General features: G+C 41.0%; 1 protein-coding gene across 1 annotated transcript in view; it reads left to right on the plus strand.

Annotated features, from left to right (window-relative positions):
- Positions 1 to 17,991, plus strand: part of MIER3 (MIER family member 3) — a 131,290-nt gene that overhangs the window by 34,332 nt on the left and 78,967 nt on the right. Inside the window, 1 exon segment of the mRNA XM_029576834.1 lies at positions 9,549 to 9,683. Coding sequence (XP_029432694.1) covers positions 9,549 to 9,683 — 135 coding nt within the window.

Raw genomic sequence — 17,991 nt, forward strand, 5'->3', positions numbered from 1 at the left:
CTTACTCTCTCTCTTTTGCCACCAACGCTCTGATTACTGCATGTGCTCAATGGCCATTTATAGCACTGAGACCCATTCCAAAAAGAAGATGGCCCAAAAGATGGGGGTGATGCAGGATATGTAAAAAGCTGACTGAAGAATCCTATCCATGACCATTGGGGAAATATTAGAGTGGGTTCTAATTCCTGCTTCAGAACTTTTTCTGATACCATGTAACAAGCCCAAAATTTTCCAGAACATCTTATAAATGCTTTGGATGTTCATACCTCTGGAAGTTTACTGGGTTTGCCTAATAACTAGTATTGTTTTTATTGTCACAAGATTTTAAAAAGTGCTTTTTCTTTTTCTTCACCTTCCTTTTAAAGCCAAAAGGTTTCCAGATGCTACAAGTTTATTTAAAAATTGATATCTCGTATCATGTTCTTATCCTACCAAAATAGCTAGCATTTTTAAATTATTTGTAAAGTATAAATAGCTTTTTTTGACAACAAACAGGGCTGAAATATCTATGACATGTAGGTGATGTCATCCAGCACTGAACAGACCCTTCTCTCTTAGCTCATATAGCTTTTGCTCTACTGAGCATGTGTGGGAGTTTCCACAAAGGCATTGCCTTGTGAGCCCCCTCAGTCTTTTGTTGTCTGAGCAGTAGCATGGATATGTATCCTCTCTTGTTTTTGTTTCTTATATACTTTTGTAATATTCATTCCTTTAACTATTTTTTCAGTTATTAGTTGCCTTGCTGTCTTGGCAGCCCCCCAAACAGCACTTGTCAGTGCTATTTGGGGGAAAAAAAACAAAAACACACTTTTTCTTCAGAATGCCTGACTCCAAGAAACCAACTGTTAGTGGCTTCAAAGACTGTCTGTGATATGTCATTTCCATCTGTAATGGACATTTTCCTATGTTAACATTGCCTAGGGTCAAACCACAACCAGGCAAATTGTTACCATTGCGGTCAGATGTCGTAACCTGTAAAAAGGGAGGAACTGGATAAGTCTCTCAGGAGCCGTAGCTCGTCTTCCTTCTGGAGCACAGCCCTGTCTTGCTTGCTGGGTGCCAAGTTGAGCAGGAGCTCCTGAAAACAAAAAACAACAAACCGTTCTCCCCCTTGCTGGAGCAGGCTAGGTCCTCAAGATTGAGCAAACAGAAGTCTGGCTCTGGCAAAAAAGAAATGCCACTCTTCAGAGCTGGTGGGGCAACCGGAGCCAAAAAAAAAGCATTGGGTTTCTATGCTGTCAATGCAGCTGGTGCATTGAGCTCCAGCACATTAACACATATACCTTCATCACATTTGTACTGAGCCCCACACCATGCAATGCATAGATTATCGAGGCTGCTGCTGCTATATCTTTTGACACCTCATGTATTATGCACTGAGCTATGGTGCTTCTGCAATAACTCTTCACTAAATCACTAGCTTCTGCAATACATTTAGGGACATATTCAGGGGCAGGAGAAGATACCCTTCATTTACCTTTGCCAATTACTAGCACAATGTCCTAATTGAAGTTAATGGAGCAGGACCTATGCATAGAGATGTCAGATTCCATTTGCTCCATGGTGCCTTTGATATCTAACCTGTCCTCAAGTCAAATTTCACAAAATCCAGAGGACTTGCAAGATGCTTAATCCTAGTTTCTGAAGAGGATGTTGCACCTCCAGTGCTCGGACAAAGGGCATTTCAGCCCTTAGACCAAATAGTAGAGTTGGTGAAGACTTTCTTTACCTCTCTGGTGGCTGAGGATAAGGAAGGTACTCTTCAAATTCTTTTTTCCAGGATATCAGATTTACTCTTGCAAGGAGTCTCTGTATCCCTGATCACATAGATATTTCATCAGATCCCTCAATGGGGTCCTTCCAGGTCTCTTCAGTCACTTGGAATGAAGTCCAGCCAGTTAGAGGATATCCAGCAGGAATACACCCCTCTGAGGTGACCAAGGACTTCTTAGTCACCCACTTCATCACTGAGGTCCTGGATTAGTGTTCTTCCCTTCTCTTCTAAGATCTGAGGAGGGGTTGACAGGCATACTCTCTCTGGTGGCTGAGGCTTCTAGGAAAAATAAAAAGGTCATGGGATAGGTGGCGATGTCCTTTCGTGGATTACAAATTGGCTAAAAGACAGGAAACAGAGAGTAGGATTAAATGGACAATTTTCTCAGTGGAAGGGTGTGGGTAGTGGAGTGCCTCAGGGATCTGTATTGGGACCCTTACTTTTCAATATATTTATAAATGATCTGGAAAGAAATACAAGTGAGGTAATCAAATTTACAGATGATACAAAATTGTTCAGAGTAGTTAAATCACAAGTAGATTGTGATAAACTGCAGGAGGACCTTCTGAGGCTGGAAAACTGGGCATCAAAATGGCAGATGAAATTTAATGTGGACAAGTGCAAGGTGATGCATATAGGGAAAAATAACCCATGCTATAGTTACACAATGTTAGGTTCCATATGGGGTGCTACTACCCAAGAAAGAGATCTAGGCGTCATAGTGGATAACACATTGAAATTGGTTCAGTGTGCTGCGGTAGTCAAAAAAGCAAACAGAATGTTGGGAATTATTAGAAAGGGAATGGTGATTAAAACGGAAAATGTCATAATGCCTCTGTATCGCTCCATGGTGAGACCACACCTTGAATACTGTGTACAATTCTGGTCACCGCATCTCAAAAAAGATATAATTGTGATGGAGAAGGTACAGAGAAGGGCGACCAAAATGATAAAGGGAATGGAACAGCTCCCCTATGAGGAAAGACTAAAGAGGTTAGGACTTTTCAGCTTGGAGAAGAGACGGCTGAGGGGGGATATGATAGAGGTGTTTAAAATCATGAGAGCTCTAGAACGGGTAGATGTGAATCGGTTTTTTATTCTTTCGGATAATAGACTAGGGGGCACTCCATGAAGTTAGCATGTGGCACATATAAAACTAATCATAGAAAGTTCTTTTTCACTCAACGCACAATTAAACTCTGGAATTTGTCAGAAGATGTGGTTAGTGCAGTTAGTATAGCTGTGTTTAAAAAAGAATTGGATAAGTTCTTGGAGGAGAAGTCCATTACCTGCTATTAATTAAATTGACTTAGATAATAACCACCGTTATTACTAGCAATGGTAACATGGAATAGACTTTAGTTTTTGGGTACTTGCCAGGTTCTTATGGCCTGGATTGGCCACTGTTGGAAACAGGATGCTGGGCTTGATGGACCCTTGGTCTGACCCAGTATGGCATGTTCTTATGTTCTGATCTTATACTTGAGCCTCCGAACATTCATCTCCACCTGAAGACATCTCTTACTCCAGATTTCTGGACACATTAGGTAAGGCACTTGGATTCTGTGTCTGAATAGGCAAGAATCCTTGTGCACAAGTCTTCTGCTTTCTCCAGATCCTAGAGCATGCAACCCTTTAATACATGCTATCCTGCGAGAGATGCAAACAAGGATGTGGGAGAATCCAATTTCCTGTGCCCCAGTAGCCAGGAAATTAAAACTTAAGTAAGGGGTTCAGAAGACTCCTGGTTTCGGAATAGTGTAGCTATCTTATTAATCAGTGGTTGTTGAGATGGCTCTAAAGAGTGCAAAGAAGACAAGTATATTTTCAAACACTCCACCAAGGAAAGATCCCAGACTCCTGAATAATTATGGTAAAAAAAAAAAAAAAAAGCATTCCAAAGCTCCACGCTTAATGCATGTATTTCTGCACATCAGTTCTACATGGTTCATTGCTTATGATTGCATTCAAGAATTGAAGCCTTTTCTTCCTTCAGGGGATAATGGCTCTGCATACCCACAACTACTCCTAGATGCAGAAGAGAATATAAGCCACCTTCTTTGATCAGTCTGCGAGGCATTCAATATGACAGCCTGCTCTTCATCAGCTTCAACTGGAGCATGTCGAATGACTTGGTTGAGGGTCAGCAGTCTGCATGATGATGTCCATAAGTTAGTGGATGTCCTCTGCCTAGGAGACCATCTCTTTGGAAAAAATCTTAGAGAAACAGTCGCTCAAATCAAGGCGCAGCAAGTGGCAGTCCAATTGCTCTCTTCTATCTTAGATCAACAATCTATTACATAATGGCATCACTACTACTTAACACTTCTATAGTGTTACATGATATATGCAGTGCTTGTCAAATACACAAAACAGCCCCTTCTCAATAAAGCTTACAGTCTAATAAAACAACATATAGGACAAGAGACTTGGGGCACTATGCTTTTAAGAGGTTGTACTTCTAGAGACACCCCTTCCACCAATTCCAGTGGTACCAAGATCTGCCTCTCCTCCCACAGCAACAGCAGCATCCAGTTCACAGTCGACAGTGTGAACAACGCCAAGTGAAGATGACATAGCAATCCCAGCATCCAAACTCAACACTCATCCTCTAGTATGGGGGAGAATTTGTTGCTACCTGGAAGAATCGCTGGGCTTTCAAGATTGCAATCTGGTTACCACTTAAATTTCTCCCAACTTCCCATGCTTCCTCGCTGCTCAGTCTTCAATCCGGATCCATTTCACTGAGCGCAACTCCGCTTACTACTTACTATTACTACTTAACATTTCTATAGTGCTACTCGACGTATGCAGCACTATACAAACAGATAAGAGACAGTTCTGCTCAATAGAGCTTACAATATATATGTATATGTGAAGAAACCTGGAGTTTCATATAGTAAGGCAATGGTTAAAGTTAGTTACTGAGGCTCAAGGCAGACAATCGGAAGGAAAAACAGGAAAGTGGACAGGTTTTGTTCCATTTTTCCCGACAAACTCAAATCTGCTCAGGACGCTTTTCTGCTCAGCTGGAGTGCAGATACTGTAATCACGTGCTTTTCCACTATTGCCACTAATGGCCAGGATGGTACCAAAAGTTCTCAGACAGGGCTCACCTGATTTCTCATAGCAACAACCTGGCCCAGACAAGTGTGGTTTGTGTACCTGATATAACTATCCATCAGTCCTCCAATCAGTCTGGGAACAGATCCATCTTTATTAACTCAAGAAGAATATTTGTCATCCGAACCTTCTCTCTCTGCTTAATGGCCTAGATGTGTTGTACTCTCTGCCACTTTTTCCTTACTCAGAAAACCCTCGACTAGAAAATCTTACAGCTTTAAGTGGAAGCGGTTCGCCTCCTGACATCATCAGAGTTCCCTTGACTCTTTCACATGTGAACATAAGAATATAAGATATGCAATACTGGGTCAGACCACGGGTCCATCAAGCCCAGTAGCCTGTCTCCAACAGTGACCAATCCAAGTCACAAGCACCTGGCAAGTGCCCAGACATTAAATAGATCCCATGCTACTAATGCCAGCAATAAGCAGTGGCTATTCTCTATTGATTGAAAGTTTATTGACTTCTCCTCCAGGAACTTATCCAAACTTTTTTAAAACCCAGCTATACTAGCCTCCTTAACATCCTCTGGCAACGAATTCCAGAGCTTAATTGTGCATTGAGTGAAACTGAATTTTCTCCGCATAGCGGGATCTACTCCAGTATTTGCTCTTTCTTCTTGCTTAGGTCTTAGCACCTTGTCAGTGAGAGTATAACTCTGTGCTGAAATAGCCTACCATGTTCAAATTGATGGAGAGCAATTTCTACTTAGACTTTGATGGAAAAGCTCATGAAAGGCCTATGGCATACTAAACCTCCAGTTGTCAAACCCATTTTCCCATGGGACCTAGTTGTGGCACAACTTATGAAGCCACCATTTGAACTATTGGAAATGGCTTCTGTCAATTTTCTCACAAGGAAAATGGTATTCCTTGATGCAGTCATAGGTACTGCCAAGGAGTGGGAAGGGCCACCCTAAAAAAAAATGGCTTGCCACCCCTTTTCCACCCCAGTTGTATACATCAGATAGAGAAGGGATGAACCAAATTCCTGCCTGACTCTATAACTGGCGATCCACCTCCCTGCTTGCAGTAGCTGGTAGCAGGAGTCACATTTAAGCAAACATCATCTCTGGCTGCCACAAGGCCAGTCTTGCAGCTTTTACTGTGAAACCAGACCCATGGCAGCAGGAGCTGGTTTTTTTGTTTTTTTTTTTAATGTGGCAAATCCTGCCACCCATGCCATGACCCGGTAGGCCATTGTGGAGCCTATCCCGTAATTGCCAGGAACACCATCCTGCTGGCAGCTGAAGAGCAAGAGAGTCTAGCCCATGGTAGCCAAAGAGAGAGGAAGGATCCGGAGGCCACCAGTGGACCTCCATCCTGCTGGTGACTGATGAAGAGGCCCAAACCTTGAGAGTGGGTGTGGGTGTTGGTCAGAGAAGGCGTGTGTGGGTGAGAGAGAGTGAGAAAGAGAGGGATGTGTGAGAGAGAATGTGTGTGTTGTGAGAGAGAGAAGGGATATGTTAATGAAAGAGAGAAGGGGATGCGTAAGAGAAAAATGACTGAGGAAAGAAAAGACTGAGGGGGATATAAGAGGTCTACAAAATCATGAAAGGACTTGAGCGAGTTAATGTAAATCAGTTATTTACTCTCTTGGATCATAGGAGTAGGGGGGCACTCCATGAAGTTAGTAAGTAGCTAATTTAAAACAAAAAAAAATATTTTTCAGTCAGTGGATAGTTAAGCTCTGGAATTCATTGCCAGAGGATGTGGTTATGGCAATTAGTGTAACTGGATTTAAAAAAAGGTTTGGATAATTTCCTAGAGGAAAAATCTATAAATTGCTATTAATAAGCAATAGTAGCTTGAGATTTATTTAATGTTTGGGTACTTGCAAGGTACTTGTGACTTGGATTGGTCACTTTTGGAAACAGGATACTGGGCTTGATGGTCCCTTGGTCTGACCCAATATGGCATATCTTATGTTCTAAAAGAGGGATGTCTGTATGAGAGAGGGAAAAGGGGTGCGTGCGTATGCAGGAGAGAGAGGGAGGGTGTGTATGGGGGGGTGAGTGTAAGGAAGTTGGTGTGTGGGTGGGTGTGTGTATGTAGTTGAGTGTGAGAAAGCAAAAAAGGGAGTGGGTGTTCTGTTCCCTCCCCTTCCCTGATCCACAAGAAACTTGAGGCATCTGGAAATCAAAAGTTCACAGTTATGGAGAAAGGAAGCTTTTTAAAATCCTTATTTGTTTTAATTATTGCATGGTGCATGTCTGCTGTTTTGAAATATTTTATTGGTGTTTGGGAAACTTTGGATATTCTGTTCGTCAGTTTTGAAATATTTATACTTTCTGTATGTAATTTTATTTTTATGTTTTATATTTCTTGATTTTGTTTGTTTTTATGAGGAATGGTATTATTTCTGTTTTTCCATTGTTGCACTGCATACATAGTCTGGCATGTTGTGGTTTCCAGTTCTGTTTGTCTGCACATTTGTTCATGTTTTCTGGTCACTTTATTCAGTATTTGGTGTGGATCTGTATGTATTCTGCATGTGCTACTAAGGTGAGATATTGCTTCCCAAACCTGTCTTGGGAACTCCACAGTCAGTCAGGTTTTCAGGATATTCACAATGAATATGCAGGAGATAAATTTGCATATACTGAGTTTTTATGGTATGCAAATTTATCTCCTGTATATTTATTGTGGATATCATGAAAACCTGATTGGCTGTGGTGTCCCCAGGACAGGTTTGGGAAGCCCTGTGCTATTGTGTACTTTCTGTAAGGATCTGTTGCAGCATGTCTTGTGTTTTCCCCTTAGGAGATGTATTAATGTTCCAGACCTAGTGTAATATTGCAGTGCTCTCTTTTCCTAAGTAAAGTTGTTGCTGTTTTAATTCTGAGAGTTAGTGCTATTATAGTATGACAGGGTTGCCATATAGATTGAGTGTTGCAGGGCTTTGCGTTATTTCACAAATTATCTTTCAGTGGAAAGTGTTTGTGTTGCTGTTACTGAGGTGACCCCAGAATTTGAAATTTTTTATTTTGTATGGTGCTACTTTTTAATTATTACTTGCTTTTTGAGTTTTAAGCTGAGGCTGATGGTTCTTTTAAAAAAACAAAACAAAAAAAAGACTGTGGCTAATACATAAGGGAATGTGACTGTTCATACATCTTAAATAAATTGAACTCTATTTAATAGTATATTAGCATATGAGTATCTGGAAGATAATTGGTTTTGTAAATGATTTATTTTTGTGTTAGATTTTATGTAGTATTTTAATTTATGTATGTCTGTTTTATGATTATGAACATCATTATAATCTGTCAAGAAATGGTGATTGGCGGTCTAGAAATTATTTTTAAATAAATAAAAGGGGAAACATCCAAGGTCCATTGGGGAAATTCCTATAGATGCAAAGTGTTACAGAACTGGAGGTGCAGGGTTTGTCTTGAGATTCTGTCTCTTTATGCATAGACTCTAGACTTCACTCTCATATCCATATTAAACAACTGGTTGAATGAAGTTTATCAAATTAATTTTAACTTTAGTTTTGCTGGGAAAATGAAACTGGCCAGGTATTTTAAAATTGCACAGAAGGCTCTTGAGACTTTTTTCTTATGTCTTTTATAGCCAATTTAAAGGCGGGGGGGAGGGTTGTGATGTGTGGAAATGTCACTTTGGCTTGCCCCCCTCCATACTCAGCTTGCTCCCCCAAAATAATTATTTCTAGGAATGCCACTGAATCATGTTGGCCATAAGAGTTGGTGTACTTCAGGTTTTGGTTCATTATTCTCCTTATATGCAGTTTTTCCACAATAGAGTGGTGCTTTGCACCCACCCGAAGTTTCTAGCAAAGGCAGGCTCAGGTTTCCATATCAATTAAACCACAGTATTAGCTCCGTTCTTTCTGAGACCGCATACATCTTTAGACTTTAAAAGAGCATTGGTTTACTATAGGAAAAGAACTCTGCCACGTTGTCAGGCCTCACAATTATTTGCATTTACATCCTAAGTAACTGGGCACAGTAGTAGCCAAATAATATTATTCAGATTGTATAGTACATTGTTATGCCTGAGCATTTATATCGCAGACTTTATCAAGGTTCATCAAGTGAGAGCCATAGCTGCATCAATGGCTCATCTAAGAACAGTACCTTTTGATGACATCTGCAAAGCTGCAGTTTGGTCCTCAGTGTGTTACCTTCATGTCCCATTACTGTCTATTCAAATTATCAAAAAGTAAATTGGACAAGCATTCTTGTAGCCTGTTCACCCAGTAGTCTACTGTCCACGGTGGGATCCAGGTTGCTTTTTCAGTAAATGCTCCACTGCAACCATCAGCTTGGGACTCCCCACATGTCATGACTAGTTCACCCTGTGTGTCGACGGAGAATGCAGGTTTGCTGACAATAAACGGTGTTCTTCGTAGACAGCAGGATGAATTAGCTATGCTAACTATCTGCCCTCCTCCCTGTAGAGTTTACCATCTAACTACTCTTTAGCTCTAAAATTGGCTGAGGGGGTCACAAGGCAGTGCCTGTCTGGTAATTCCTGCATATGCTTAGTAGAACAAAAGCTCCATGAACCATGCTGTTGGATGATGTCACCCATATGTTATGGCTAATTCATCCTGCTGTCTACAGAGAATATAGTTAACGATAAGCAAACTTGCTATATTAAAACTGGTATCATTTGCTTTTGAGCAGGAAGGAAACATGCCTTTAGAAGACTTACTAGCCATTTATGGATATGAGCCTCCTATTCCTGTCATAGCGACTTCTAGCACAAATAGTTCTCCCAGTGAACTTGCTGATGACCTCCCGGACATGACCCTAGACAAAGTAAGTGTAAAACATTTACCTTTTACCAAAATTCAAATATTAGCAACTGCTTGATAGTTTCATACAAGCAGTGTGCTTTCCTAGGCTGTAAAATATGTTGTGCTCTTGTATAAAACCTGCCGTGCCTTCCAGTCTGCATATAGACATTCATTTTGCTATGTGGAAAGCAAACCATATATCAGTTTTTCTGCAATCTTTCTTTCTACTGATGTAAAAAATCACTTTGCCATCTTGTCACATTAACCTACCCTGCTCTTCCTCTGAGCAGAGGTGTAGAAATAAGTTTGTTTTTTTTGTTTGTTTGTTTTTTTTTTTTTTTCAATAGTAATGCCTCAAGAAAGATTAAGAAAGACATCATTGCAGGAGAAAGAGTTGTCATCCCAATCTGAAATCCTTAATTTTAACTTGCTTCAAAGAATATAACTTGTGATAAGATGTTATTAGGCAAATATTGTTTTCACAGGTGGCATAAGAATCTGATAACCTTGCCTGAAATTACCCACGTAATTTGTTTTCTCTGTGAATTCAGCATCTGGACAATATGGCCTATGCATTAAGGTTCCACCTTGTAAGCTAAACAGTCCTGGATAATGATATGCTAAAAATAGTATATAGCCACATATAAATAAAGGAACACATACAAATCCAAATTTCCTGCAAGCTTATTAAAATCTAATTTCTAAATAAAGGAATATACATGCATGTGGATGTGTATCTGGGCTAATCTTAATACAGGCCTGCTAATCATCAAAGACCCATTTAACATGCACTCAAGGGCCTTCATGCATAATCTCCATTGTCCAGATACTGGATTCACAAAGAAAATAGAACATAAGAGGGTAATAGATTGCTACAAGCCTATCTGTTTTCTGTGTCTCTTGTGAAAATAGTATTTGCCTAATATGGCCATAATTTATATTTTCTGAAACTAATCACAATTTTTATTTAAATATTTCTATACTGCCTATCAAAGTTTCTAGGTGGTTTACAGGTAAAAACATTCATAAGAAAATATAAACAAAAACAGAATAAATAATTACAAATAAAAATTTTAAACAAATACGAAATAAAACAAGTAAAAAAAAAAAGTAAAACAATATTAATAAAGCCTCAGTTAATTCACTGTGGCCTTAAGACTGTAACCAGGGTACCAGCAGAAGATAAAAGGTCTTCATCGAATGACTTATGAGGAATAGATTGAAGAATCTAAATATGTACACCCTGGAGGAAAGTAGGAGCAGAGGTGATATGATACAGACTTTCAGATACTTGAAAGGTTTTAATGATCCAAAGACAACGACAAACCTTTTCTGTCGGAAAAAAATCAACAGAACCAGGGGTCACGATTTGAAGCTCCAGGGAGGAAGACTCAGAACCAATGTCAGGAAGTATTTCTTCATGGAGAGGGTGGTGGATGCTTGGAATGCCCTTCCGGAGGAAGTGGTGAAGACCAGAACTGTGAAGGACTTCAAAGGGGCGTGGGATAAACACTGTGGATCCATAAAGTCTAGAGGACGTGAATGAATGTGGAAAAAGATTTGCATTCACAAAAAAGCAGGGAGTAGCTTGCTTGTTACGGCGGTTACTACCCCAAACCAAATAAGCCTGATACTTCACTTTCAATGCATATCCAGCATAGCTCTCTGCTTCAACGGCAGGGGAGAAAGACTGATGATTCACACACATCCAGCATGGCTCTCTGCTTCAATGGCAGGGGAGAAAGTCTGATGCTTTTTTCAATGCATGTCCAGCATAACTCTCTGCTTCAATGGCAGGGGGAATGAAGAAAAGAGGATCTATATACAGACAACAACCAAAAAGGACTGAATTACATAGTCTGGGAAAACAAATAAGCATGGGTGTAGCTTGCTTATTGCTGCGGTTACTACCCCCATCTAATTAAGCTAAATATTTCACATAGATGCAGTTCCAACACTGCTCTCTGCATTAATGGTGGGGGTGGAAGGGAAATAGAACCAAAAGGTTACTAAGAGCCAAGAGTAGCAGATAAGTATGAGAAAAAAAATATGCATAGCTTGCTGGGCAGACTGGATGGGCCATTTGGTCGTCTTCTGCCGTCATTTCTATGTTTCTATGTAAAAGCTGTCAAAATTGAATAAAGTTTTTAAAAGTTCCCTAAATTTCAGAAGAGCTACTTCAGCTTTAATAACCGCAGGCAGGCTGTTCCATAGAGACAGGCCTTGAATACAAAAAAGTTGTTCACGAAACTCATCAAGCCTAATCAATTCAAAAGAAGGCACACTGAGCAAATTTTGAGATGCTGACCTGAGGGTTTGCACAGGTTGATAAAGTTTTCGTGGCCTTGATAATTGCCAGAACCAAACCATTGGCTCCATTGAACACTAGCAGAAGGATTTTAAATAAGGATTTCAGATAGGGATAATGACTTTCTCCTGCGATGTTGTCTCTAATCTTTCTGGAATTAGAGCTTTATTACTGAGAAAAAGCTTTAGTTCTGCACCTCTGTCCTATTTAAGGGGGTTATGGGTAAATGTGACAAAATGAGAAAGTCCAGAAAAATTGATATATGGTTTGCCTTGGTAAGTATGAGGGAAAAGTGTATTTTGTTTTTGAAATATTAATGCAAAAAAAGTGTGTGTGCAGGGGTGGGAATTCAAAATTATTGCAGTTGTAGAGATTACAAACATCTTGACTTGAAAGGGATTTATAGAGCTGCCTCCAACACAGACTGTAATTGACTGGAAGTTTGTAAAGACTATAGCAGTATAGCAGTATACATGTGGAATCTAGTTGGAAAATGTGTTCTTTTTAAGGGTCAAGCTCCAGAAGTATGGTGATACTTGGAAACCTTGGGCCCCACATCACTCCATCATTGATTAGAGGCATTTAGGATGAACATGGCTATTTAAAACAAACTCCTCCCTTTTTTTTTTTTTTTTTTTTTTTAAATATGCTCTTTAGGCATATGGCCTGAGTATTGGATTTAATATGGGTCTTTTAAGAATCAAAGAGGAAGGCCTGAAATAGCCTATCAGCTCAGAGCAGTACTTGTAATGGAATGTGGATATGCTTAAGACAGATATGGAATGGATAGGAACTGCACCATTGTTCTCTACTTCAAAGGAGGCGGGGTGTGGACTGAAAGGAAAGAGAAATTTGGATTCAGGGACAACCAACACAAGCCATGACTTTTTTACAGTCTGGGGTACTGATGCTCAGACATGAAGTTAAAAACACAGGACTGCTTCTACAGCCAAGTCCATAGGCAAAGCATGTCAAGCAAAACTGACTGATACATGGGGGTAACCTGCACGGCGTGGCAGATACTACCATGGGAGGCTTGCTGCCATTGTTTTTTCATGTTTCTATATAACAAGGTTGAAAGATCTAGTAAAAGACCTGGTTGGGGGAGATGGTATTTAAGTAATGATATTTATAGGCTCCGTTATTCAATGAGGTTGAGAACCAGAGAGGACAGGGCAGACTGAATGGACTAATTGGTTTTTATCTGCCACCAGAATCTGTCTGGGTCAATGGCCAGCATGTTGTGGTGGCCAGGTATTGTCCAGCAAGAAGGTAGAAAACAAAGGGCTGATAAAGGAGGTTTGACCTAGTGACACTGCAGGCCATGGGATAGCTGGATTGGAACCAGCAGGGAAGTAGTCCTCAGAAACCAATTAGTTTTATGCCAGTAGGTTGGTGGTTGGGTACTGCCAGCAAAGCAATAGGATCTACGCAGCTAGATAGATATTTGGGCAACAGGTTCACTGTTTTTGTATCTGTTTAGATTATTATGAAACCTGTGGTAAGACTTTAGGATTAGGGGCATAGTGTTGGATTAAATGTTTCTTTAAGATGGTAGAGAACCAAAGAGGAAGACGACAAAAAAATGTCTTTAGTAAGAGCAGTATGCTGCAATCAGTCAAACTTTCCCAATTAGCAGTTGGAAAATGTAACTGAGTAGGCTGAATGAGCCAATCAGTCTTTATCTGCCATTATCTATTATGTTAGTTTGCTTTTTATAAAAAAATCTTTGGACCTGAGTCCAAAAGCATTCTCAGTCGACGAGCAGGGCTGAATTAGTCATGATGCATGGGTGATGTCATCCGATGGCATCGAATGGACCCATCTCTTTAAAGCTTTTACTACTGAGCATCTGCAGGAGTTCCTGAGCTGCCTTATGAACCCTTTGTCTTTCTTTTTTTTGTGTGCATAGACATGCACTCTCTCTCTTGACTTAATTTTGTCTAATCTTCTGCTTTTGCAGTTTTTCAACTTCTCAGTATTCTTGCGTTGCCTCTCTTAGCAGTTCCTCAACAGCAATTTTCAGTGCTACACCCAAAAAAAAAAATCTAGATGTTTGGCTCCAAGAATTACACACACAGTAGCTTCAAGGACTGTGTTTGCGGCCAAAAGATATCCATCATAGACAACCAATTTGTTTTATAGGTACCTGGGTCTGGTTCACAAGATGGCCAATTGCCATGACTGTTGTCAGAGGTCATCTAGATCCCAGCGGAACAAGGCTTATAAGACAGAGGAGCTATGTAGGTCAGTAAAGAGTCTGAGCTACTGTTAATCTGAGTGGGACCTCCTCAGACTCCTCCCATGCCAAGTTGAGCTGGAGTCTTGAGGCAGGGCTCCCCCCCCCCCCCCCCACAGCAGTACTGGAAGCTGGATCTGCCACAATTCAGACCAAGATGCAGAAGCATTGTGCAGAAACCAGCGTATTCCTGTGTGCACCTCTGGACTGATTTTTCCCCTCTTTGTGAGGCTCAGTGGCGCCAAAGAAAAGCATCATACAATTGCTTCAAGCAAGCAGTACGTTCGGCACCACTAAAGCAGACTCCACTGTTGACATACCAGTTCTTGGCGCAAGAGTGTGGAGCATAGTCTGATCTACATCAAGCACTGTGAGGATAAGGAAGAGACAATGCTGTTATCACTCCAGCCGTCCTCTTCTATGTCGGTGCCACTATCTCCATCTCTTCTCTTCTTTCCAGATCCCAGGCCTTCCAGGGCCCATTTGCTGTTCTCTGCCAGACGTGATCTACAGAGGTCCCTCCCACTTTTATTGGGGACACCAGATCCTGTTTGCTCCATCGTACCTCTATCTCCATACAACCTTCAGCAGAGTCAGCCCAGGATCTCGTCTTGGAGTCTACTGTATACTTCTCAAGAGGCAGACCCTATACTAGTTTCACAGAGGATAGCTCTTCTTCAACTCTGGCCCAGATGATGCAACAGTCCATAGACCATGTAGCTGAACTGGTGAAGACTTTCTTTACCTCATTGGCTGCCATTGACAAGGAGGGCATCCTTCAACCTCATCCAAATGGCCATGTTCTTTATGGGGATTATTGGTTAGTGTCCCTCCACCACCCTGTTCTGATGAAGGGTCTCTGGGGATCCCTCAGACCCATTACCTTTCCTGCTGGAATATTTGTCTCCACTAGAAAACCTCTCATGCTCCAGATTCCTGGATAAGCTGAGTAAGACCTGTTGGAGTCAACATCCAAAAGAACAAGAATCCCCTCACTGAGGTTTTCAGATTACTTCAGATTCTGGAAATTCCTTCTGATCCAGTAGCAATTCCAAGCTATCAAATCCTGTGGGATTTACAAATATGTATATGGGATAATCCGGCCTTCTACCCTTCCCAGTAGCCAGGAAATTGGACCTTTAAAACACAGAGTTCAACAAGTTTGTGGCACGGTTCAACTGCCACATCAATCTGTGGTAGTGGAGTCTGCTTTAAAGTGAGCTAAAAAGACCAGCAATTTTTCCAACACCTCCCTGGGCAAGGACTTTAAGCTGCTGGACAATTTTGGGAAGAAGGTTTTCTAGAGTTTGACGCTCAATGCCCACATTGCAGCCCATCAGCTTAATATGATGCAGCACTTTAATGACTGCATTGTCAAGTTGAAGCCTCTGATAGAGCTCCTGGACAGGGAGCATGAGGGCTATTGGCACGTTCCTGTGTATGTGGAAGACTGTGAGTAGCACCACCTCTGGTCTTCTGATGCTGCAGCAGGATTCTTTACAGCAGCCATTGGGGAACACTTGATAACCTGGTTAAGGGCCAGCATCCTGCATGAGGATGTTAAAGATAAGTTGCTGACATACCATGTTCTGCAGACAAGGTCCAGGAAACTATGGCTCAGATCAAGGAGCATCATGTGTCCATCCAGTCCTTTTTGTCAACAGGACCTGAACAACCTCCTTCCTCTAGATGTCCTTATTTTGCTGCTCTTCCAGAGAAGTACCTTCTGCCAATTTCAGCAGTACCACACTCCAGCTGTACTTCCCCCAACATCGGCTTCTGGCATATCATGACCACGTGAGATGTGAACCTAAAATGCTACAACAGTCCCATCCCAAACTGAGTCTTGACCCTCGGGTTTCATCACCTCTAGTATGAAGGAGGGATTCTCCTGTTACTTGAAGAATGGTGGAAGATCACCGAGAACCTTTTGGTTCTCAAGATTATGGAATCTGGTTACTGTTTGTGCTTCTTCCATTTCTCAGAACTACACCAGAGTTTATCTTTCAATCTGCATCTCTCTCACTTGATGCAGCTCCGTTTTGAGGTGGAGTCACTTTTCAAACAACGGGTAATAGAAAACTGGTCCTCCCAAAGACCTAGGAAAGGGGTTCTATTCCTGCTTTTTCTTATCCCCAAAAGGCTGGCAGGATTGAGACCTATCCTAGATTTATGAAGACTGAATAAGAGCCTGGTACGGGAGAGGTTCAAAATGAACACCCACACCATCCTACCCTTCATTTAAGTGGGAGACCGGATGTGCGCCCTAGATCTGAAAGATGCATATGTTCACATTCCTATCCTTCTATCTCATAAATACCTCAGATTAGTTGTGGATTCTTCCCACTACCAATACAAAATTTTCCTCTTCGAATTCTCTGTGGCCCCGAGGTTCTTCATGAAATACCTAATAGCAGCAGTGTACCTTCATTCTTGCAAAGATTTGTGTCTTTCCTTACCTGGATGACTGGTTGGTAATTGAACCCTCTTCAGCAGAAACGTTTGACTCTCTGCAGAAAACAATTGTTTCTTCAGTCACTAGATTTCTTAGTCAACTTTCCAAGTTGAGCTTTATTCCCACCCAAAGGTTCAAGTTCATTGGAGCATGGATAGACTCGCTGGAAGAGAAAGTGTTCTTCCTGCTAGAGCAAATGTTTGTCTTCAAACACTAGTCCAGAATTTGCTGCAATGAGAGCAGATACCAACTCTGGTGATCCTAGGATTGGTTGACCACTCTAGCTCTAAAGGATGCATATTTGCACATTCCAGTACATGCCAACCACAGAAAATACCTAAGTTTTGTAAAAGATGGCTACCATTATGAGTACAAGGTCTTTCCCTTTGATCTCTTAGCCAAGTCCAGGCTGTGCATGAAATGCTTGGCTGTAGTAGTAGAATATATCAGGAAGAACAATATTTTTAGCCGTCACTTATCTAGATGATTGGCTAATTTCCAGAAGATCTTCAGCAGAGACTCACTGGGCTACCACCTATACAATACACACCCTTCGGTCTTTGGGCTTCTTAAAAATCTTTCAGATGTCCCAATTAATCCCATCACAGTATCTAGAATTCATAGGAGTTTACCTAAATACAAAAATGGGAAAGCCTTTCTACTGGAAATAAGGATGGAGAATCTCAATATAGTTTTTTAATTATGCAAACAAGTCTTCATTACAGCCAGAACTTATATTGAGGTAACAATCTGTTACTTTTTCATGTATACACATGAGGCAAGCCCATTGGCATTTAAGGCTTCTCTAGAATTAACGTACACAATATCTTACAGAATACTGGTAGCAGTCACTTGTTCACTCCCTTCTGAGGTGTACTTGGCCAACTTCACCAACCATAAAGCATTCTTACCACAGATGCATTTACAAGGATTGGGAGCCATCTAGGCAAAGTATGTTCTTAAAGACATAGATTATTCAAGAGTTAGACTGCCGTTAAGAAACAGGAAGCATGGTATATACAAGACTGGGCTCTTACAAAGAAAATCTATCTCTCTGTAATATATTTATTAGGGAAATCAGTGTCCTCACATACTCTTTCAAATCAGTCTTCAGCCCCATGAATTGTTGCTTTGTATTGGCATAGTCCACTATCTCTTCCAATTTTGGGGAACTTAAAAAAAAAAATAGACCCCTTTGTGGCTCCAGAGAATCACAGACTTCCATTATACTTCTAGAAAAGAGAAGTTCCAAATGCACTAGCAAGAGACTCATTTGTCATTCAATGGCTAGATTGTTTCCTGTGTGCTTTTCCACCAATTTCCTCTTA

This window comes from Rhinatrema bivittatum, chromosome 1, assembly GCF_901001135.1.
Source record: "Rhinatrema bivittatum chromosome 1, aRhiBiv1.1, whole genome shotgun sequence".
NCBI classification, from domain to species: Eukaryota; Metazoa; Chordata; class Amphibia; order Gymnophiona; family Rhinatrematidae; genus Rhinatrema; species Rhinatrema bivittatum.